Here is a 26,002-nt window from a genome sequence, read left to right on the forward strand (position 1 = left end):
AATCAATCCCTGTCACTATCTGTCAACGCTATTTTTTTTATCCCCCCCCCCTGCTCCCTCCTGATCACCCCCCCACCCCCCAGATTCTCCCCAGACCCCCCCCCCCCCCGTGTACTGTATGCATCTATCCCCCCTGATCACCTGTCAATCACCCATCAATCACCCATCAATCACCCCCTGTCACTGCCACCCAACAATTAGCCCCTAACCTGCCCCTTGCGGGCAATCTGATCACCCACCAACACCAATAGATCGCCCGCAGATCCGACATCAGATCACCTCCCAAATCCATTGTTTACATCTATTCTCTCCTCTAAACACCCACTAATTACCCATCAATCACTCATCAATCACCCCCTATCACCACCTGTCACTTTTACCTATCAGATCAGACCCTAATCTGCCCCTTGCGGGCACCCAATCACCCGCCCACACGCTCAGATTGCCCTCTGACCCCCCCTTATCAATTCACCAGTGCATTCATTACATCTGTTCTTCCCTGTAATAACCCACTGATCACCTGTCAATCACCTGCCAATCACCTATCACCCATCAACCACCCCCTGTCACTGCCACCCAACAATCGGCCCCTAACCTGCCCCTTGCGGGCAATCTGATCACCCACCCACACCATTAGATCGCCCGCAAACCCGCCGTCAGATTACCTCCCAAATGTATTGTTTACATATGTTATCTTCTCTAAACACCCACTAATTACCCATCAATCACCCCCTATCACCACCTGTCACTGTTACCTATCAGATCAGACCCTAATCTGCCCCTTGCGGGCACCCAATCACCAGCCCACACTCTCAGATTGCCCTCAGACCCCCCCCCCCCTTATCAATTCGCCAGTGCATTAATTACATCTGTTCTTCCCTGTAATAACCCACTGATCACCTGTCAATCACCTGCCAATCACCTATCACCCATCAATCACGCCCTGTCACTGCCACCCATCAATCACCCCCTGTCACTGCCACCCATCAATCAGTCCCTAACCTGCCCCTTGCGGGCAATCTGATCACCCACCCACACCATCCGATCGCCTGCAGACCCGCAGTCAGATCACCTCCCAAGTGCATTGCATCTGTTCTCTCCTCTAAAAACCCACTAATTACCCATCAATCACCCCCTATCACTGCTACCCATCAGATTAGACCCCTATCTGCCCTTAGGGCACTCAATCACCCGCCCACACCCTCAGACCCCAGCCCTGATCACCTCGCCAGTGCATTACTTGCATCTATTCCCCCCACTAATCACACCTTGAGACACCCATCAATCACCTCCTGTCACCACCTGTCACCCCCTAGCACACCTACCCATCAGATCAGGCCCTAATTTGCCCCGTGTGGGCTCCTGATCACTCGGCCAAACCCTCAGATCCCCCTCAAACCCCCTTCCGATCACCTCCCCAGTGCATTGAGTGCATCTATTTTCCCCTCTAATCACCCCCTGAGACACCCATCAATCACCTCCTGTCACCCCCCTAGCACTCCTATCCATCAGATCCGGCCCAATACAACCTGTCATCTAAAAGGCCACCCTGCTTATGACCGGTTCCACAAAATTCGCCCCCTCATTGACCACCTGTCATCAAAATTTGCAGATGCTTATACCCCTGAACAGTCATTTTGAGACATTTGGTTTCCAGACTACTCACGGTTTTGGGCCCGTAAAATGCCAGGGCGGTATAGGAACCCCACAAGTGACCCCATTTTAGAAAAAAGACACCCCAAGGTATTCTGTTAGGTGTATGACGAGTTCATAGAAGATTTTATTTTTTGTCAAAAGTTAGCGGAAATTGATTTTTATTGTTTTTTTTCACAAAGTGTCATTTTTCACTAACTTGTGACAAAAAATAAAATCTTCTATGAACTCGCCATACACCTAACGGAATACCTTGGGGTGTCTTCTTTCTAAAATGGGGTCACTTGTGGGGTTCCTATACTGCCCTTGCATTTTAGGGGCCCTAAACTGTGAGGAGTAGTCTAGAAAACAAATGCCTCAAAATGACCTGTGAATAGGACGTTGGGCCCCTTAGCGCACCTAGGCTGCAAAAAAAAGTGTCACACATGTGGTATCGCCGTACTCAGGAGAAGTAGTATAATGTGTTTTGGGGTGTATTTTTACACATACCCATGCTGGGTGGGAGAAATCTCTCTGTAAATGGACAATTGTGTGTAAAAAAAAATCAAACAATTGTCATGTACAGAGATATTTCTACCACCCAGCATGGGTATGTGTAAAAATACACCCCAAAACACATTATACTACTTCTCCTGAGTACGGCGGTACCACATGTGTGGCACTTTTTTACACCCCAAGTGCGCTAAGGGGCCCAAAGTCCAATGAGTACCTTTAGGATTTCACAGGTCATTTTGCGACATTTGGTTTCAAGACTACTCCTCACGGTTTAGGGCCCCTAAAATGCCAGGGCAGTATAGGAACCCCACAAATGACCCCATTCTAGAAAGAAGACACCCAAAGGTATTCCGTTAGGAGTATGGTGAGTTCATAGAAGATTTTATTTTTTGTCACAAGTTAGCGGAATATGACACTTTGTGAAGAAAAACAATTCAAATTAATTTCCGCTAACTTGTGGCAAAAAATAAAATCTTCTATGAACTCACCATACTCCTAACGGAATACCTTGGGGTGTCTTCTTTCTAGAATGGGGTCATTTGTGGGGTTCCTATACTGCCCTGGCATTTTAGGAGCCCTAAACTGTGAGGAGTAGTCCTAAAAACAAATGTCTCAAAATTACCTGTGAAATCCTAAAGGTACTCATTGGACTTTGGGCCCCTTAGCGCAGTTAGCGTGCAAAAAATGCCACACGTGGTATCGCCGTACTCAGGAGAAGTAGTACAATGTGTTTTGGGGTGTATTTTTACACATACCCATGCTGAGTGGGAGAAATATCTCTGTAAATGGACAATTGTGTGTAAAAAAAAATAAAAACAATTGTCATTTACAGAGATATTTCTCCCACCCAGCATGGGTATGTGTAAAAATACACCCCAAAACACATTACACTACTTCTCCTGAGTACGGCAATACCACATGTGTGGCACTTTTTGCAGCCTAACTGCGCTAAGGGGCCCTAAGTCCAATGAGCACCTTTAGGCTTTACAGGGTGCTTACAATTTAGCACCCCCCAAAATGCCAGGACAGTAAACACACCCCACAAATGACCCCATTTTGGAAAGTAGACCCTTCAAGGTATTCAGAGAGGCGCATAGTGAGTCCGTGGCAGATTTCATTTTTTTTCGTCGCAAGTTAGAAGAAATTGAAACTTTTTTTTTTTTGTCACAAAGTGTCATTTTCCGCTAACTTGTGACAAAAATAAAATCTTCTATGAACTCACCATGCCTCTCAGTGAATACTTTGGGATGTCTTCTTTCCAAAATGGGGTCATTTGGGGGGTATTTATACTATCCTGGAATTTTAGCACCTCATGAAACATGACAGGTGGGCAGAAAAGTCAGAGATGCTTGAAAATGGGAAAATTCACTTTTGGCACCATAGTTTGTAAACGCTATAACTTTTACCCAATCCAATAAATATACACGGAATGTTTTTTTTTTTATCAAAGACATGTAGCAGAATAACTTTCGCGCTCAAATGTATAGGAAATTTTACTTTATTTGAAAAATGTCAGCACAGAAAGTTAAAAAAGTAATTTTTTTGACAAAATTCATGTCTTTTTTGATGAATATAATAAAAACTAAAACTCGCAGCAGCAATCAAATAGCACCAAAAGAAAGCTGTATTAGTGAGAAGAAAAGGAGGTAAAATTCATTTAGGTGGTAGGTTGTATGACCGAGCAATAAACCGTGAAAGCTGCAGTGGTCTGAATGGAGAAAAAGGCTCTGGTCCTTAAGGGGTAGAAAGACTGTGGTCCTCAAGTGGTTAAAGAATAGGGTCAATTAGTTCCCTAGAGAGGCAGAGGACCAATTGAAAATGTTGCAAAAGACAATTTCAAGTAAAAACAATACTATAGAAGACCGCAACACTGCTGGTCCAGCTTAAAATATTAAAAAAAAAAAGGGAATACTTGTTCAATTTCAGCATTCCTGGAAATGAACTTAAAATAATGAAAGCAGACTAAAGAACTAAAGCCTTTATCACAGGAAGAGGTGTGTCTAGAAGCACTAAAAGTGTTTTTTACTATATTGCAGGCATACCAAGCTTAGAATCTTTAGACTTTCCCTTTTCATTTTGTTTTTGTTTTTAAAGAGAAAGAAGGACATGAGAATTATCTTGACATAACCTTTCATCATTCAGTACATGTTAAGGGACGGTTTTGACTTACAGTATGAACTTTCTGACAGCACTTATTCTGGCACTGTCTTAGCATGACAAAGCCTAAGCAATGAAGCATAAACTCAGTAGACACAGTTTCCCCTATAAAAGCAGGTGCATAAATCACAAGAAATCAAAGTGCACACCGTATCTACAACATTCCTGCTGCCCAAACTTCATAAAAAAAAATTACTTACATTAAACTTGATAATGTCGTATATCAAATACCGAGGCACTACTTTTCCATTCACTTTGTCAATGATCATTTCCTAAAAAAAAACAAAAACATTTTTCATTATTCTTTTTAGCAGACAAAACTTTAAGGCAGGGAACACACTTGTCTTTCAGTTTTTTGCATACTTTTTCTGCACACCAAGTGTGTTTCTATGCAGGAAAACGCGCACTTTTTTCACAGCAGCTGATGTAATTGATAGAGAAAACTGACAAAATGTGCAGAGTCATCATGCAGAATATCAGTTTTTTTTTCTACGCGTGAACAACATATTAACCACTTTACCCCCGCGCGTACGTATTTCTCCGCCCCTTTTTCCATCCTTTAAAAACCAGGGACGGAGAAACACGTACTTTCCGCGTTACCGACGCTGCCCACGCTCCCGCTCGTAAACACGCCGCCCGCCGCTAGTAAACACGCCGCCGCCCGCTCGCCCAGAGATCAATGAACGGGAAAATCCATTCCCGTTCGTTGATCTAAGCCCCGCAATGATCAGCTGCTCTCCTATGGGCAGCGCGATCATTGTGAGAAAAAACTCACGTGTCCAGCCTCCTTATTCTTCCTCCAAGCTTCCGGAAGGAAGCTTGGAGGTCGCATTAAAACAAAAAGTTACTGTGGCCATCTTGTGGCCAAATAGTAAACTACACCCTACACATTTTTTACATACAAATAAATGACTTTTACACATAAAATTAACTCATTACCTCCCACACTCCCCATTTTTTTTTTTTTTTGTAATTAAAAAAAAATTAAAAAATTTACAATTAAAAAAAAATACATAAATAGTTACCTTAGGGACTGAACTTTTTAAATATTTATGTCAAGAGGGTATAACACTGTTACTTTATAAACTATGGGCTTGTAATTAGGGATGGACGCAAAACTGAAAAAAATGCACCTTTATTTCCAAATAAAATATTGGCGCCAAACATTGTGATAGGGACATAATTTAAATGGTTTTATAACCGGGACAAAAGGGCAAATACGTTTCATGGGTTTTAATTACAGTAGCATGCATTATTTAAAAACTATAATGGCCGAAAACTGAAAAATAATTATTTTTTTCCCCACATTTTTCCTATTTTCCCATTAAAACACATTTAGAAAAAAATAATTCTTGGCATAATGTCCCACCTAAAGAAAGCCTAATTGGTGGCGAAAAAAACAAGATATAGTTCATTTCATTGCGATAAGTAATAATAAAGTGATAGACGAATGAATGGAAGGAGCGCTGAAAGGTGAAAATTGCTCTGGTGCTCAGGGGGTAAAACCCCTCAGTGGTGAAGTGGTTAAAGAGACACTAAAGCGAAAAAAAAATGATGATATTATGATTTGTATGTGTAGCACAGCTAAGAAATAAAACATTAAGATCAGATACATCAGTGTAATTGTTTCCAGTACAGGAAGAGTTGAGAAACTCCAGTTGTTATCTCTATGCAAACAAGCCATTAAGCTCTCCGACTAAGTTAGTTGTGGAGAGGGCTGTTATCTGACTTTTATTATCTCAACTGTTCCTGGACTATTTACTTTTCCTCTGCTAGAGGAGAGGTCATTACTTCACAGACTGCTCTGAAAGACTCATTTTGAATGCTGAGTGTTGTGTAATCTGCACATATTATAGAATGATGCAATGTTAGAAAAAACACTATATACCTGAAAATAAAAGTATGAGAATATTTTCTTTGCTGCTAATCTTCTAGTAATTATTCATAGTACACAACCAATTCACTATATCATATTTTTTTTTTGCGCTTCAGTGTCTCTAAGTGTGAACTAGCCCATTGATTAACATGAGTTCTCAGTTTTTCTGTGCAGAAAAGGCGCACGAAAACAGTCAAGTGTGTTCCCTGCCTAACAGATAAAACACTGTTGAGTTTAGAGTGGGTTCTTAAAGAGTACCTAAATTATAAATTACAGTTTGCTTTAAACCTAATAAGTGCCAAGATATATAAAATCACGCATAATAAAATTATGAGTTTCTTACCCCCAGGGTTTGTATTCCACATATGGGTGTGAAATCCCCAACCCGTCTGAATTTGCGCCATGGACATTTTTTTTTCTTTCCTAGCCATGGGTGCAAAGGATGCTGGGGGATTGATGTCATGACTCCACCCCCCATGCCCTGCTCCCAGCCCACACCCATTGTGAAAAGAGATGTAATCTGATCCAAAGCCATTAGGCAGACATCTGGAATAAAAATGATCGCATACTGTCTCAGATTTCATTTCATCTAACTGTACACAGCGCATTGACTGCATAAATATATTGCCATTTATCTTTTTTAGGTAGCCTTTAAGAAAAATTCAAATTCACCACTTCACCAAAGGGATTAATGACCTCCTCAGAACAAAGTTGTATGTTGACCTTTCCTGCTTTCTCCCCTGAACCATGGCTCTGCATTTGGCATTGGCAGCCACACTATAGTAATCCACATGCTGTATTCTTAAGCCTCATACACACACTAGAAATCAGCCGATCCTGGCCATTTTCGGCCAAGAAGTCGGTCTTCAACCCAAGTGCACTCTACTTGGCTTGAAGACGGGCTGTACGCCCGAAACAGCTCTTAGCCGGTGTCTGTTGCCGTGATGTTTGGACTTTCTATATGATGGTGACCTTTGCTTACCCGACTGCTATAAATACTCTGACTGCTTGGGGACTAGGCTTTTGATAGACACTGACTGCCTTTGGCGGTAATCGTATTGGTGGATTGACGGCCTGTGGCGGCTCACGTATTTTAATGTATACGATGTTAAGATTTTGTAATAAAGATTTCTATGAGTTTTGGAAGATATCCCTGAGTGTGCTGGTTCTTATAGACCAAATTACAAAAGGTTGTCACCACATGGAAAACTGAAATAACCGACTAGCAAGGTTAATTGCTGACTTGTGGGGTAAATACCTCATAAATATCAATTCACAAAGAATAGAGCATGCTGTAAAACAAGTGAAATGTTTGGTATTTTAGCTCCATCCTGGAATTGTCAGTAAGAAAACAAACAGCCATTCATAAGGTTGTAGAAGGGAGGAAGGTAAAAAGTAATTTAAAGTGGATCCGTGATAAACTTTTACTCATTGCATAATTGTGTTCCTTTCATATAGTTTATCGGGCATTCCTCAAGCCAAATACTTTTTTGTTTTGTTTTAATACTCTAATTCCCTATAAACTAAACAAGCCTCGCCCACAGCTCCTTTTGTGTCTTGGCACTGAAGCAAGGGCTTATGGGAGCTCAGTCTGGGCAGGAGGAGGAGGAGGTTACTAGCCAAAGATCTCAGAGGCAGAGGGGAGGAAGGAGGAGAGGGGACTGAATTTACACACAGGCAAGCTGATAGCATCATCTCCAGCCCTCAGCCTGTGACAAACAGAACATGGCTGTCCTCATTGTATCACAGGAATAAATAATCGTTAACTTTTGAAGCTGTTTGCAGATAGATGTGCTGTGTAAATCTAAACTTTGTATAAGATATATAGACTAGTTACTTGTTATAGTTAGTTTTTCATCTCGGATCCGCTTTAACTATTAAGGAAAATAAAGTTAATAAAAACACATTTCCCTAATTTCACATGTTGTATAACACCAATCCATATTATTATCGTTTATTAAATAAAAGTGAACTAATGGTTTTGAGCGGATACAAATGTTATGTTAATTTTATGCCGCTCAGACATGCAATACAATTAAAAAATGCTATTTGTATCACCTCTGGCTTTTGTTTTCCATGCATGGAATAATCAAATATGGAATGAAATTCCACATGATTGCTTGAAATCCCGTGATGACTTAAAATAACAATACCTAAAATACCAGTTGAGATAAAAACTTTGTGAATCCTCATTCAAGTTTTTTAATAATAATTTACCAAACTACCGCCGAATGTGTGAAAACCTTTGTGAATATACAAGTTGTTCACATCCGGTGGCTTAATGGTTAGCGCTCTCGCCTTGCAGCACTGGGTCCCCGGTTCCAATCCCAGCCAGGTCAACATCTGCAAGGAGTTTGTATGTTCTCCTCGTGTCTGCGTGGGTTTCCTCCAGGCACTCTGGTTTCCTCCCACACCCCAAAAACATACAGATAAGTTAATTGGCTTCCCCCTAAAATTGGCCCTAGAACATGATACAAGCACTACACAATACATACATAGACATAGGACTATGGTAGGGACTAGATTGTGAGCTCCTCAGAGGGACAGTAACGGCGTGATAAGACAATATACTCTGTACAGACCTAAGGAAGATGTTGGCGCTATATAATACTAAATAATAATAATATGCAAATAGAAATATTTTCAAACCGGCAGCAAGGCTTTACAACTGCCAGTAATTTGTGCTGCACTGCATTTGTCGAGTGGCACCAAACAAGGATTGCTTTAGGCAGACTGTGAGAACTGGTTTCAGCCGGTTATCACTGCTACTGTAGGTAAATGTAGCATGGCTAGCAGATATATCTGCTAGTCTTTGCAATGTGCTTACATACTGTGAAAAAATATAATCTCTGCTAAGGCAGCTGTGGTGATTGAGCACCCAAACATTAAATGCTATTCGGCTGTGCCTACAGATGAACCGCTCAAACTGTGTGTCAAATGTGTTGGGAGAGTTGTTCACCACTGTACTGTTATCCTGGTTGCACGCAAACATTCTAAATCAGCTGCCAAGTTTAGAAAATCATAGCTGTCAGTGGACTAAAATGTAAAGGTAATCTTTACTGGCATTGCTTATTGTAGCGTTTACATAATTCGATGAATTCAAATTTTAGCTTTTCTTTTAAAGACTGAGTCATACACACAGTATGCGAGTTTCTGTGTGGTCAGGATATTTTCTATTAGCATGCAAACTAACGTGCATCTTTTCTGACAGCAATTGTATGTGCTGAACAGCGGGAGCTCTCTAACTGCGTCTAGTACATTAAGTTATGAGCAGGTATTGATTATTGCACTCTACACTTTTCACTTAACCAATTTCAGATGCTCCTTGGGGATAGCCTATTGTAGTTTCACCAACTCAATCACTTAACATGCATTAACAGAAATAGAAAACTGCAAATGGGGCAAATGCCACTTAATCATTTCTATTGCTTGGATATAGCAGTATAAATGAACTAAGGTAGACGTCTGACATGCACTGTATACAACTTAGTGAATCCCCCTGCAATCTTTCACCACTTTTATGTACATCAAAGGACGTTAAAAAGGAATTGCACATCCATTGTTTTACAATACTCAGTGCCTGGATTCCCCACTGAAGCAGGAAGGGGGCAAGGATTGCATTACAAAATTAATACTCACCCGTCAGTCATGTGTTCTTGGTTCGGACCCTTGACTTCTTCTCAATGCTGCATAAATGCCTGGTACTCTTCTGCTCTATGGCCCTGCATACCACCCCCATATGACATGAGCCTGCCCACTTCCTTTCCATGTATTGGTGCAGAGCAAAGAGTAAATGTGCTTGGCAGGCAGACTTTTCACTTGAAATGACAAACAATTGTGGCATTACACACAGGGCATGCCTGAGTTTAAGGTGACCATGGAGCAGAGGAGGAAAGAGTAGCAAAGAGAAGTTGAGGAGCCCTAGTAAGACTACTGCAATATAGCCTAAAGTGTTCCAGAGCAAATGTAAATTCATGTCCAGTTTAAGTAGGTTTGACCCTCTAAAGTTGGCCATACACTTATAGATTTGCAGCAGATTCGACCATCAGATAGATTTCTGTCAGATGCTTGTCAAGTCCAATCTGACAGGAATGTATCTGATGTGTGCCACACACTAGGAACAGATTTCCTGAAATCTATTGGAAATCAATCTAAATACATTACTGGACCATTAGATCCAATGCAACTCTATGGGCCAGATTTTCCATCCTGTCAGTTAGGTCAAATCGATCAAAATTGGCCACAAATCGATCGAATAGGGAATTTAATAGAATTCTGATTGGCTGATGGGTCAAATCGACCAGTGTATGGGCCCCTTAAGACTTTAACAATGAAACACTGGAGCGTTTGCGGTTTGCCCTTTGTGATTTCTCATGTATCTAATGTCATGAGTCACACATAAGCTCTTTGCTTTACAGGGGCAGGAAGCAAAAATAACTCTTTCCAACTGGGTAACAGACTGGCAGAAATCATTACCCATTTTCACCAAAACTAAGGCAAAGTAGTTTGGTTGGAGGGAACAGCTACAAATCGGACATTTGAATGCGTCCAGTTTGCAGCAACTGGTTAAGGAATAACTTCCCACTTTAGGCTTATATTCCTTTATACCCTGCATTTTGGAAATCTATAATATCAGAAACCAAAACTACGAAACTACACTTGTGTGAGTCTCCACACCAACTGTTTCTCATTCAGCTATGCTACCGATGCGCGCGTAGACACACACACATTTTATTCATCTACACCTAACAATATACTCTGTACAGCGCTGCGGAAGATGTCTGTGCTATATACGGTAAATAGTAAATAATAATACTTTTATGAAGGTAATTTGCAAGTTTTAAAATAAATCACATAATAAAAAAAATCCGTGTGGAGAAAATTAGGATTGCCAAAATTCACAATACTATATTACACTTTATGAGGTTAAATGACTGATATCCATATTTGACTTATAACAACCATAGACCAATCCCTGTAGCCAAAGATCCCTAAAAATGATATCTGGTTCTAACATTTGACGTTCTTTTATTGCTAACTCCTAAAAAAACTTTAAAAAAACTTGCAAAACAAAGATAACTAAGATACAACTAGAAGATGAAACGTAGAGACCCGTTTAGCATTATACTAAAGTTTTGGACTCATATCTACTCTTCTAAAGATATTTATTGGCCAACTAATCCCCATTAAGTATTAATGGGCCTGGAATAATTACCCTGCTTATCGTATTAATATATAGCTACTCAGCTATCAATGTTCATGTAAAAGCATTTGGATGACACCACCACACTTTTTGCAGGTCCCTGAAAAAAATCAGTATCAAATGACTATAACAGATAATTGTCCCCAATAAATGTTCTTACCCCATCCAATAGAGTGTTGGTCAAGTGGACTCTCAGGTCTTTTCGAAATGGAAATTCAAGGTTAGATACACGAAATACTGAATTGTCTCTATCAATCATATACACTTCATTTTTTCCATCAATCAGCATCATATACCTAAAATCACGAGGGGAGACAATTATTTTTAATTCAAACACACTATTTTTTTTTTTTAAACAGAATTGTTATTGAAATTTCTGGCTACTCAACATGCCTAATCTAATTATAACAAGACAACAAGAAAAAAACAAAGAAGAGCATAAACAGAAATGATCCAGATGACACAATTCAAATTATTACAGTAGCATCCTATATAATAAAACCAATAGTGTCCCTGCGTCATCCTCCTCCTATCCGTGTGTCCGTGGTTTTGCGCTACTGTGCATGTTTTGAGACAGGAGGAGAAAGGGGACAGGGGGGCGGGCGGCTGTTGGTGCGGGAGGTGTGTGTGCGGTGAGCATGCGGGTGCGCGCACTGACAAGCGGGACATACCTAGAGCCCATTTTTAAACGAGCTTAGGTCCCCTAGTCCTATATTATAAAACCCAAAGCGTCCCTGCGCCATCGTCCTCCTTTCCGTGTGTCCGTTTTTTTGCGCTACTGCGCATGTGTTGGGACAGGAGGCCGGGGACAGGGGGGCGGGCGGCCCTTGGTGCGGGAGGCGGGCGTGCGGGTGGGGCACTGACATGCGGGACAGACCTAGAGCCCATTTTTAAACAGGCTTAGGTCCCCTAGTGTAGAGTAAAGTAGTAGGGCAATATAAGTCCCTTCATTCGTAGCAAAGAAAAAAATTAAAAATTACCAAGTCCTCAGACTCAACCTAGACTTCCCATATCTTATCAAACTTTAATGGATAACACTGAACTTGGTAGGTTAATTTATAAACAGAGACAGTTCGGTTCATGAGCACTTTAACGTCAGAGAGAGTGGGCACATCAGTTTTCCACCTAAAAATCAAACATTTCCTTGTATAAAAATAAAGCATCCACAACATACAGGCCTTGATAATATATGGGGCTGGTAAATCTAACTTATCTCTGAGAAAATAGCTGTGAACAAAAACTTCTCCAGCAGTGCAAGAATCAGCAACATTCCTACAACATGCAAGCAGGAAGGGCTTTTTTTCTCCACGAGTGTTTTTGTTGCTCCCCACTAGTGAGTGAGCTGCTCTGCAGCTCTGTCACAAAATGCACAAGCAAAGAGAGGCCCAGAAAGTCTGGGATTAGTGTAAGTCAAAGTTTCATGGAACAGTGTAAAAATACAACCATGTAAATCAAAGGCTATACAAACACATTCGCTTCACACTGGCACTAATCTCCCCCACCAAGCAAAAACAGCATGAAACATCAAATTACAATACACAGCTTTCACAAAACACATTCAGCCATTGAGAGAATGCTACTTTTCTATTATGATATATATTTCATGCACCTCATTATTTAAAATAGGTGTATGACTTTCAATGCATGCTGCATTACTATGGAGGTAGGAGGAGAAACACAGGGAAACCAAGAGACTTCTAATAGCCTTCAAGATTCCATCAAATACCCAAGCAATCCTATAGTGGAAACATAGTCTAGCGATGACAACTGTGCTGACTTGTTTATGATAGCTTATAGTTTCCTTAGCTATAATATAAAAATGGGGATATCTATATGCATTTCGGTAAATCATAATGCAGAAAACATCAGAACTGCAGATGTCAGAAAACCCTAGTTACATGTATTAGCACAAGTACAGCTATCTGCCTTTAACTGCTGCCCAATTTTTTCCTCTGAAGGTTGTCAGATGCAAGATTGCCTAAAATATAATTGTACTTATACTGAGATGCACTTACAATTAACATTGAGATGTAATGCTATATACAAAATTATCCTTGATTCTGTCTAATGCTATAAACTTGCACTATTGATTTTACACCCATTTTAACTTGCTGGCATAATGTCTCTAGTATACATAGTATAAGCGATTACTCGATGCTTATACTGATAATAAACTAGCTGCAGTGTGTGCCAAATCCTTTATGAAAAATGTAGTAAAAAACGATTACCTTACATCTTGTTATAAATCCTCTCTATGGAGAATGGGAACGTATGGGCTAGTGAGGACTATTATGTATCATCTTTGTAAACAGCAACCGTTACATGCCACTATATTTAAAAAAAAAAACTAAAATCACTAATATATGTATACTGCATTATTGAGCAGAGCTTCATTTGAAAACATGTTTATTTTGTAGGGGCATCAGATTGTGAGTGCCTTTAAACCACAGTGATATGAATTATCCAGTGTATTCTTTAAAGCACTGTGGAAGATGCCAGCGCTATATTAAATTGAATGATAATAAATAAGACCAGTGTACAGCAATTGATATAACATTGACATCCATTCTTGTAATATTGACGGCTGCATTGAGATATCACTAAAGAGATTGACTGCTTGGCTAACAGGTCCAAAAACAAAAGTGTGTGTGTGTGTGGGGGGGGGGGGGGGGGGGGGAGCCAAGTGGGCTCAGCATTCAATGCCCTCGCTGATACTGTTACCTGATTTTTTATCTTTACTAGTCCTTGCAGAAAGGTTATCATGCGTAGAATCGCTTAAATCAGGTTTCTTTGTTTTCCTCGTTGATACCTGCCAGGTGCTGAATGTGTACGGGTATGATCAAAATAGTGGCTTGAGATGGAGCTTTTGCTTAAGACATCAAGCTTCCGATGGAATGAACGTAGCTTCTTAAGCAATGTGGGCACAGATATAAGGGCCCATTTCCATACTGTGTGTCTAAAGGGACAGAAGGGAGGAGCTGGAGTACTCCCCTGGTAGATGTTACAACCAAAATACTGCAGGAATATACTCATGGGGTGGTCTGCTTTGGAATCAGAAGGTGTAGATATATACAGCCATGTACGCATGGTGGTGGTGACTGAAGGTATGCGGTTTCCGGTGGTAGACCCCTGGCATGTCAAGCCATATATTTTGAGTGTTTTTTATGAGATTTAGAGTAAGTTTTTGAGCATAAAGGTAAAAAAAAAAAAAAAAAGGCATTCTGAAACTTTATTTTTAATCAATACATATTGTGGTTGATCTAATTTTCGCTTTTCTTCTCCAAAGACAAAAGTGCCCCTTAAAGAGACACAAGTGAAAAAAAAATATGATATAATGATTTGTATGTGTAGTACAGCTAAGAAATAAAACAATAGGAGCAGAGACATAAGTATAATATTGTTTCCAGTACAGGGAGAGTTAAGAAACTCCAGTTATCTATGCAAAACTGCCATTGAGCTCCACGACTTTCAAAGTCGCAGGGAGCTCTGTCTTCTTAAGCTTGTTATCTCAACTGTCAGTCGCTGTATTTTCTTTTTCTCTCCAAAAGACTGGTCAAAAGTTCACTGGCCTGCTCTATAAAATCATTTAGAATGTTGAGTAGTATGTAATTTGAAAATATTAGAGAATAATGAAATGTTATAAAAAAAAAACACTATATAACAAAATAAAAATATGAGAAGGTTTTCTTTGCTACTAATGTTCTAGTAATTATCCGTACTACACATCCAATATCATATCATAAATTCGCTTCAATATCTCTTTAAGGTACAATAGACTCTGCATTGAAGAACATTTTCATCTTTGTCAGGACATGAAAAGCTCTAAAAAGATGTTCCAGAAGTAAATATAAATTATGGGACAGACGTTTAAAACATTTCAGAGGCCGAGGAACAGTTTAAACAATTTTTCAAGACAGACTATCAGAAAAAGGAGAAAGACAGTAAACTGCAAAAACTGATATAATTTGGGTGATACCGTAATACTTTATGGAATTATCCTTTAAAGAGTAACTGTTAGCCCCCAAATTGAAATTTAAAACACTATTGCAATGTTTTATTTATTATATAAGTGAGCCAAAAAGCCAATGTACAAGTTAAAAATCAATCTAATTTTGTTACTATCTAACCTTTTCCCCCAGCTCCGGACGCAAGCCGCATATCAGATACTGTAGCATGCAGAGCATGCCTATGTCTGGCCGACCCCCCTCTCCCCCCCAGGACCAGGTGCCAATATATTCTCCCCACCGCAGCTGACCGCTCTGACACAGAGAGAGAGCGGCAGCACTTCCAGAGCAGCACCGCAGAGCAGCCGCCGCCGAGTCACATGTGAGAGAATCACATGTGAGAGAGATGCACGGCGCTGGCTGCTCTGCGGTGCTGCTCGGCTGCCGCTCTCTCTCCGTGTCAGAGCGGTCAGCTGCAGTAGGGAGAATATATTGGCACCTGGTCCTGGGGGGGAGAGGGGGGTCGGCCAGACATAGGCATGCTCTGCATGCTACAGTATCTGATATGCGGCTTGCGTCCGGAGCTGGGGGAAAAGGTTAGATAGTAACAAAATTAGATTGATTTTTAACTTGTACATTGGCTTTTTGGCTCACTTATATAATAAATAAAACATTGCAATAGTGTTTTAAATTTCAATTTGGGGGCTAACAGTTACTCTTTAAGTCAGCAATTCTGGAATACAAAGTAAGGGTCAGTGAAAAAAAAGGACTAGCAGTCCCTTGGAGTGGCTATACATCTTTTTGTGAGGATGTATTGAAACGAATCTACATGGTGTACATTTTAAAAAAGTTGCAAGTTAAAAGGGGCATAGATTTACTGGTTAGTAGAATATCTGTAGATTAACCGATATTCTACTATCTACTTTTCCTGCTAGTAGAAAAATCAGTAAATTTACGGATATTTTACTATGTCTTAAGCCTAACCTAACTCACATGAGCCCTCCTTCCTTACGGCCAACACTAACCTCCTTCCACCTACGCCTAACACTATTCCCCCTACCTATGCCTAATAACTCCTCCCCACCTACTCTCAACACAAACCTTCAGCGCTATAAGCTGGAATTCTGCTTTAGCATAGCGAAACTCCGGCACACGCTATAAGCGCAATTAACCCAGCACCAAAATCACGCTCCTGGCACCAGTTACTACTGCTAAATTTCAAATCCATAGTTCTGCTATAGTATATCTAAACTTCGGCACCCACCATGGCTACTAATTATCCTGCACTAAAATGATCGTATAAGTACAATGCGTATTTCCCTTGAAATCATTCAGTCTTTAGGGGTGTCTGATAGAGCATACTGGTGAACAGAGACAGTATTACATACAATTTGGTCAAATAAAAAGGTAATCACCAGCTCTACGGCCATTTTTATACATTATTCCCCATCCCCTTATACTGAATACTGCACACTAATTGTCCAACTTCTTGACTGCCCTTTCCTTTTGCACAAGAAGAATATAAAAAAATACTTTTGCTGGCTTACAAAAGGGGGTGGGCAGGACAACAGAATTTCTTTTAATAAACAAACTGTATTACCGGCTAAGATGTTTGTCGGCATCATACGACTGCAGCGTATTTGTGATAACGACTTCCAATTTAACAGGACAGCATGTTGAACTTTTACTTCTGGAAGGCACTTTATTAAGGCTTTAAAGCAGCTTAGATACTGCAACTGTTTACAAAAGTGAAAACAAACCAGAAGTAGTGCCATGTAGTGGAACAGATCATTCACATTTAATTCTAGGAAATGAAGCAGAACAAACACCACGTGCAACCAAAATAAAGATTATTAAAACAAAACAGCCAGAGTACAGAATCAGCCATTAGAGACTTTTCCAAAATGTTCCTGCGAGTTGGGGGGGAGCAAAAAGGTTGGAAAGATTTTGGTGTCATTATATTGACTTGCCATAGCTTGAAATCCCTTTCCTTTGATAATGATTAACAAGTTCAAATTCTCTGCTTAATGTCTATAATTAAACCATCCATTGAGCATTTTCACAGCATCCTATAATTTTCCATGCCAAGTTTTTGTTATCTGTTTCCACCGCCTTCAGAAATAGATGCAAGCAAATGCCAGCAAATCTGTCCTAACTCTTAAGCAGCCCATACACTCAGCCGATTTTCTGGCCGATCGATCGATCGCGGTCGATTTCGATCGATTTCGATGGATTTCCGTCGAACTAGCAGGGTGGAAAATTTAGGTCGATCTGATGAGATTGCGTACAGTTTGTGTACAATTTAGCAGGGAAGATCACAGCTGAAGTCTTCAATGTGATCACTGAAGCAAAATCATCATCAAATACTTTTTTCAAAGGATCCCAAACTTCACATTTTGAACAAAACCCCAATTGCTACCCATTCAATCCATTTATTTACTGATGAGTTATGTTATCTGACCAGATAACATAACTCATCAGATAACAGAAGATAAAAATTGTACCTGTCTCTCAAATCTTTCCTTCCAGCCTTTTGTAGTATTTTCATCAGAAAAAAAAAAGGATTCTAGGAGGGGAAAAAAAGGGAATGTAAGCAAACTATTCTAACAATTCTAATTTATAATGAAAGTAGTACTGGTGTGGGCAGCAAGGTCTAGTTATTCCTGGAAGGTTTGGGTACATACGGATTGTATAATGCACCCAAAACATATTTACGAGAGTTGCGCTGAAAGTAATACATGTCTGCCATTTTCTCTGAATTACCCAACCGTGATAATTTAATACCATCAAACAGAGTAGCTCTTACTACCTGACTGCCATCATTTCTGTAATTCTAGGGACCAGGGATATCAAGGAGACAATGGACTAATCATTGTGTTGAGTAGTCAGGTGTGGGCACTTCTCTCGTTGTTTCTTTAACAATTAAGTTTTGCAGGTATTTCCTGGTGCTGAATTTACATAAAGAGAACCCGAGCTGGGTTTGAACAATGTGATCTTCATAGTGAGGCTGGATCTGCCTATACAGCCTAGCCTCTGTTGGTATTCCAAACCTCCCTAAGGTCCCCCTGCACTCTGCAATCCCTGATAAATCACAGCCGTGCTGTGTCGCAGCGGCTGTGTTTTTTCTCTATAGTGTCAGTCTGCTGCTCTCCCCACCTCTTGCAGAACTCCGGTCCCCGCCTGCCTGCCTCCCTTCCCTCCTCGCTGATTAGAGGGAAGGGAGGGGGGCAGGGACCGGATCTCTGCAGAAGGCGGGGGAGCAGCCGAGACTGACACTACAGATGTAAACACAGCCGCACAGCACGGCTGTGATCTATGTCTGATTTCAGAGTGCAGGGGGACATTAGGGGGGTTTGGAATACCAACAGAGGCTGGGCTGTATAGGCAGATCCAGCCTCTGTATTCAGATCACATTCTTCAAACACACCTCGGGTTCTCTATAAGGAAAATGTTGCTATAGACTCTCAATATGAGGCCCAAAGAGCTGTTAATGTCTCTGAATGGAACCTTACTCCAGTACCATTCAGCACCAAACCTGCGGGAAGGGTCGGCGGAGTTCACTTACTTGTGCTACTTCCTTCTTTTGGCATAGGAAGGAGTAAGTATGAAGTCACCTGAAATGCGCTGTGCAAGTAAGTAAACTCCCCCTAACCGTGTCCACAGGTTCGGTGTCGAATGGTGCTGAAGTGTGGTGTTTAGGTGAATTTAGAGCTATGTTCTGAAATCGAACTCCTATACTACCACTAAAGCAGGCTGTTATTAGGCTTGGGGAATTAAACTCATGAAAATATAAACTAGGATTTCCCAGGTCATCAGTTTGGCACATTCTTTAAATGAGGATCTTTGCAACACCAAAAGAACCAGAAAACTGATCATAGAACACTTCCCAAGGTGAAGAAAAACCTATTCACTACATGTGGCCCGAAGCAAGAACACTCTCCAGGAGATGTGTATATCAATACCAAAGTCTACTATCAAGTGAAAACGTCATGAAAGAAAATACAGATGTTTACTAATGATGCAAACCACTTCAAAGACTCTGGAAGGTCAGGTTAGATTTTGCCACACCACATTAAAAAGCCAGCCTAGTAAAGAAACAATATTATGTAGACTGATGAAATCAAGGTATATTATGACTTAGGCCTGTAGGACAAATGGTTGGATCAATACTGATGACTAGTGAAGGAAGCAACAGACTGAATTTCCAGGTTTAGATTGCTTAAATCTATTCACACCAAAATTTTGCAAAGCTGACAAGAGCTGACATCATAGTACAGCCCAGGAATGACCCAACCACACTGTTAGGTCACCTTAGCCGAGGGCACCTGGACATTAACTGAAGTGAAAACCAAATGCAGAGACACAAACAAACTAACAGCAACTGAAGACTTGAGCAGTGAAGGCTCTGCAAATAATTACTAGAGAGTTTAAACCTGGTGATGTGTGTGTCTTCAACATCTCAGGCAGCCATTTACTGCAAAGGATTTTCAAAAAAAGAAGTCAAAACAATTATAGTATTTATGATTACTGTACTTTTACGAATAAATCGCTCCAGACTATAAGATGCACTTCAGTTTAGAGGGAAAAAATCAGAGGGAAAAAAAAACGTATATGCATCTATAGTTCAGGGGTGTCTTATGGACCTTTTGACCCCCAAACTGACTAAGCTACTCTATCTAAGCTACACTGGTGAGCTAAACTACACTTATCCCTGCTTCCCTACTAGCTAAGCTAAACTACATACTACACTAACACTGTACTGTACTAACACTATACTAAAACTTCCATACTGCACCTGATCCCAGCACATGTGCATGTCCTCTGGGACTACCCCTTATCGCATGTCCAGCTGCTATACAAAAAAGCGCATCTGCATCCACAGGACCGAAGCCAGAAGGAGAAGAGCGCAGAGGCAGGATGCTCTGCCTTCCCTGTGCAATCTGCACTTATTATTACCATATCTTCTGACTATAAGACGTACCCACTTTTTCTCTGCGGTTTTGGGGAAGAAAAAGCGTGTCTTTTCATTCTAAAAAATATGATATGTCTGTCCAATCACTTTTGACTGCCCTGAAAATGAAAGGACTAGGTTTAACTAACAATGGCTCTAATTTATAAATGGCTCATACAATTGTTTTTGTTAAAGTACCCCTAATCAGGGGCCCAAAAAAATTAATGAAGCCCAAGGTGGCCTATATTACGTTTGTAGAAATGTGCTACTGCTGCTCATTGCCCTCTGCATCCTCCTGTTCCCAGTACCTAGTGGTCTTGATATTTGATGGAATCCTACTGTCGAATATGAAAACCAGGAAGCTCCCCCTAGCGACAGCATGCAAATTGGAAATGCACCAGTGCAATTTTCAATCCACACCAGCACAGAGAAAGCAAGCGCTTGTACTCAAATCACAAATGCTTTCTTTTACTGCTCAGACGCAGCTCAGAAGAATTTCCAGGTGGTGCAGGGGCTATGGGAACTTGGAAAGTGGTGGACAGGGAGGACAACAAGCAGCACCATCACACTTCTACAAAAGTAATCTAGTCCACCAAGGGCTTCATTTTATAGATTTTACCCCGCTTAAGGGGTATTTCAAACAAACACTTTAAAACTTAAAAACTAGATATTTTGACATTTATTTTAAATCCATTGTGGTATACAACTGAGCCAAAAACATGGAAACTGCATCACTGTCTAAATACTTAGAGACCAAACAGTATATTTTATTTATGCAAAGTTGAATTGTTGGATAAGTATCCAATTTAAATTACGGTAGCTGAAACGTTAATGTGAATTTACAACTTCTGTAATGCTAGTATGTTATTAAGGGTCATTCACACTTCAGCAAAAACAACAAATAGCATATGACTTGCTATGCTTCATTTATTAACAGTAATTACTCGCATTTTCTGGTGGTGATTAAACCCGAATTCTGACACTGCAATTTAATTATACAATGTTATAAAACAATGTAGTATTTTAGTAATTCATTTAAGTGCTAAAGATTTGTACAATGTGGGATTTTTAGGGTGGTCTGTATGTAACTAATAACTACCGTATATACTCGCATACAAGCCGAATTTTTGACCCCCAAAAAGGGGGCCAACAGTTGGGGGGTCGGCTTGTATGCGACCCTCCGCGGCCGCCGCTGCTATTACCTGTTCAGCCAGCGGCCGCTTCCTCTAATCCGGGTGCCCCTCTCTATCATGCGTATAAGTGTATCACAGCAGCGCGCCCCGCGCTGCTGCTGTGACGAGACAGGAAAGAGCGGTTGCCCTGGTAACGGCAATACACATCGCCGCTACAGGAAGCCGCGCTCTCTCCTGCCTCGTCACAGCAGCAGCGCCAGGCGCGCTGCTGTGATACACATACGCATGATGGAGAGGGGAACCCGGATTAGAGGAAGCGGCTGCTGGCTGAACAGGTAATAGCAGCGGCGGCCGCGGAGGGAGGGAGCGGGCGGGGGGGGCACTATACTGGCTATACTGGGCACTTTACTGGCTATACTGGGCACTATACTGGCTATACTGGGCACTATACTGGCTATACTGGGCACTATACTGGCTATACTGGGCACTATACTGGCTATACTGGGCACTATACTGGCTATACTGGGCACTTTACTGGCTATACTGGGCACTATACTGGCTATACTGGGCACTTTACTGGCTATACTGGGCACTTTACTGGCTATACTGGGCACTTTACTGGCTATACTGGGCACTTTACTGGCTATACTGGGCACTTTACTAGCTCTACTGGGGCACTACCTACCAATACTGGGGCACTATACTAGCTATACTGGGCACTATACTAGCTATACTGGGCACTATACTAGCTATATTGGGGCACTACCTACCCAGACTGGGCACTATACTAGCTATACTGGGCACTATACTAGCTATACTGGGCACTATACTAGCTATAGTGTGCTTCAGCAGAATGGACCCTTTAACTTAAACAGGGTCTGGAAATAATGAAAGCAAAAAGTATTTTGCAGCACCACGTAAGTAAATAGAGCTTTTTTTTTTTAAAGTTAAAATATAGAGGTAGCCATGAACAGCGACAGACACTGTTTCAGACTTGCCGTCCTTTTTCAAGCTGTGTTGGCTCTCTCTGACACACAAAAACACCACCACCATTTATATACTTTCTGTGAAACATGCAAGCACCAATCAGAGCACAGCAGGAGAGAAGAGGACTTGATGGGGAACACACCTTGCAAAACCAGTTGGTAGATAGCCCCACCCTACACAAATTCAAAAATGAGCAACTTGCTCCACATCTAATGGGATACTTCAAAAGTGGGCTGAGTGTCATGTTCTAGTTCACAAGGCCAGCCCTCCAACAGCTGATAGATAATATGCATAGGATGTCATTGAAATCAAAGTTGCCAAGCAAAAACACTAGGCAAAGGCCAGAACACATCCGCTGACCTTCCAACAGGAAGTGGAACACCATAGATATGATGGCTTATAGTACGCAAGATTTCGCCTGGCAACACGCTAAAATTATGTGACAACAATATGTGTTACTATTAAGTACTGCAAAGGCAAGTGACCTAAAAATAAGCGACCAAAAATATGTGTTACTACTAAGTACAAAAGGAAGCATGCAAAAAAATGCTATTAGAAAGCGAGCATTAGTAAGCAATACACTGAAATAGTTCCTACTTCATGTTTATGGTGCTCCGCCTCATACAGAAAGCAGAACGCCACAAGCATGATGGCGCATAGTACACAAAATTGTCGCCTGGCAACATATGGTCACGTGCATGCTAAATTATGCAACCATATGTTTCCAGGCGACAATCTTGCGTACTATAAGTCATCATATCTCTGGCGTTCCGCTTCCTGTTGGAAGGTCAGCGGATGTGTTATGGCGTTGCCTAGTGTTACTGCTTGGCAACTTTGATTGCAATGACATCCTGTGCATATTATCTACCAGCTGTTGGAGGGCTGGCAGGGCTATCTATCAACTGTTTTTGCAAGGTGTAGTTCCCCATCAGAACCTCTCCTCTGCTGCTGTGCTCTGATTGGTGCTTGCATGTTTCACAAAGGGTATATAAATGGTGGTGGTGTTTTTGTGTGTCAGAGAGAGCCAACACAGCTTGAAAAAGAACGGCAAGTCCGAAAAAGCGTCTGTCGCTGTTCATGGCTATCTTTCTATTTTAACTTAATAAAAGAGCTATACGTACATGGTCCTACAGAATCCTTTGATTCTAAAATCAAAACACATACACTGTGTACGTGTACTTGTCTGTCAAATGTCTTTGAACGCACCTACGGTATGTTGCTGGCTCTCACCAATGCACTGCACGCTGCTCTCCATCTTCCAGACACTTCCGCCTTTATCGCTGGAAGTTCTACTGTAAAGGTGAAAGTGCTGGGAAGATGGAGACCAGCACTTATGGAAACATGGAATTTCACACTGGCTGGCTCATCCTTACACTGAGCACCATCAAACCGACCTTCACCACCTCTGACTCAGTAACTATACAAATCCATGTATACTTCCTTGATTTTCTATTTGCACATATTAATATTAAAGTAGATTACTCTGTTCAAAAATTGTGCCCCAGTAAACTTCTTTCCAAAAACTGATGTCCTGCTGACAATAAGCAAAATTCACCACAAACTACTGCAAAGACTAATTACTTCAAAAACATTACACAACAGCTTTCTAAGCACAAAATGTAATCAGCTCATAAGTTTATTTCAAGTACAGAATTGCTTTGAGGGGATCATGGATCCTGCAGAGGAAGGAGATTTATTTAGACATTAATAACAAAAGAAAAAAAAAACAACTAATAAGAAAAGGATCTATCAAGTAAATAAGGGGTTTATAGCCTTGTACACATGCTAGACTTAACTCAGCAGAGGCAATCAGATCTTAAAATGACAACGATGAGTGAGGGAACTGCACCCCTCCACATTCTGCCAGCTGGAAGCCGCTCTATTGTGCACCCCGCCGCATCTACTTACCCCTCCACAGCATCAGTATGCAGTGTCCTCCCCAGAATTTTTTTTACAGCTGGGTGGCATGAAAAAGTAGTCGGGTGGAGCGTGACAGGAACCTGCTTACAGCATTGGAGGAGGATGAGGAGGCGAGCAGATGACAGTTGGGTGCTCACCAAAATTAGCCAGGTGGAGCATCCCAGCTAAAAGAGCCTGGGGAGAGCACTTAGTATGCATCTGTACAACACTGAAGTCCAGAACGGTCACCCTAGTGATTTAGCTACAATCGCTATTGACAACAGTTATTATGCATGTGTGTGTAATACATAATGCAGGAAAGAGTGCAGGCAAGAGTAAATAAAATCAAAACTGATAAAGTACCGGGCCCAGATGTCATCCATTCTTGAGTATTAAGTTCAGTTATTAATAAACCTCTCTAGCTCATGTTTTGTGACTATTACAAGTAAAAGAGTTCCAATGGACTAGCGTACAGCCCACTTGTTCCTATCATTGAAAAAGAGTGAAATATCAGACCGGGATATTATTGACCTGCAAGCTTAAAGGACCACTATCACAAAAATCATAACATTTAAAATGCATTGAAACACTTTGAAATAAGAAGTACATGTCTTCCAGGGTAAAATGAGCCATAAATTAGTTTTCTCCTATGTTGCTGTCACTTACAGTAGGTAGTAGAAATCTGACAGCACCAACAGGTTTTGGAGTAGCCCATTGCTTATGGGGATTCTCAGGGGTTTCTTTATTTTCAAAAGCACTTAGCAAATGGTAGTTGCTCTGTCCAACTGCCGAAAAAGCGGGAAGTGAGCAGGGAGGCTGGTCGGCATCTTTGTATAAATCCTTTTCAGGTAGAGTCTTTATAAAGAATAAAGGCCATGCTGAGAATCCCCTATGAATAGATGGACTTGCCCAAAACCTGTTATTTCTGTCAGACTTCTACGACCTACTGTGAGTGACAGAAACATAGGAGAAACATCATTTATGGATCATTTTACTCTGGAAGAAATGCAATTCTTATGTGTATATTGTTACATGTATTTTAAATTTTTTCGCGATAGTGGTCCTTTAACATTAGTTGCAAACTGTTTGAGGTACGGTATAGGTGCCAATCTAGTCCAAAATATACTTCACTGTTTCAGCAGATACTATTGTCACACTCTATGGTATTTCAACTAGAAAATCCTCCACCATACCCAATCAGGTGAGAATCACCAGATACGTAGACCACCAGGGTCTGAAAGTGCCTTGGAGATATTCTCAGGTCACCCCTGACCATAAATGATCAGACCAATCCAAGCAGGGTATCTTGATGGGACACTGATGTAAAACCAATATAGCAGTAGCTTGCAGGAGGTAGGCTACAGTGTAGCCAAACTCCAGTGCAAAACAGCAGTGAGTGGGGCTGGGTAGAGTCATGGGAGGGTTCAAGTAAGAATAACGGGAGACAGAAAAATACAGTAAAATTGTGGATAATCTACTATAGCGGATAGTAAAATATCTGTAGTTACTGATATGCTACGATCACTATTTTGCGGCCATGTTTGATCACGTCTTTTTTGCATATACGCATATGTGGTGACTTTCTATATACCTCAATCAATACCTACCAGGGTTATACACAGTGATATCACAACAAGAAATAAAACTTTGCTTCTATTGATCCAAGTGAAATACATCTAAAAGGAAAACTATGTCACAGAAAAT

General features: G+C 40.9%; 1 protein-coding gene across 1 annotated transcript in view; it reads right to left on the bottom strand.

Annotated features, from left to right (window-relative positions):
* Nucleotides 1–26,002, bottom strand: part of RNGTT (RNA guanylyltransferase and 5'-phosphatase) — a 456,995-nt gene that overhangs the window by 256,981 nt on the left and 174,012 nt on the right. Inside the window, exons 9-10 of the mRNA XM_068279398.1 lie at nucleotides 11,545–11,680; nucleotides 4,506–4,577 (exon numbers count right to left, since the gene is read on the bottom strand). Of these exons, the coding sequence (XP_068135499.1) occupies nucleotides 4,506–4,577; nucleotides 11,545–11,680 (208 nt within the window). The remainder of the gene's footprint in view (nucleotides 1–4,505; nucleotides 4,578–11,544; nucleotides 11,681–26,002) is intronic.

This window comes from Hyperolius riggenbachi, chromosome 4 (assembly GCF_040937935.1).
Source record: "Hyperolius riggenbachi isolate aHypRig1 chromosome 4, aHypRig1.pri, whole genome shotgun sequence".
Classification (NCBI taxonomy): domain Eukaryota; kingdom Metazoa; phylum Chordata; class Amphibia; order Anura; family Hyperoliidae; genus Hyperolius; species Hyperolius riggenbachi.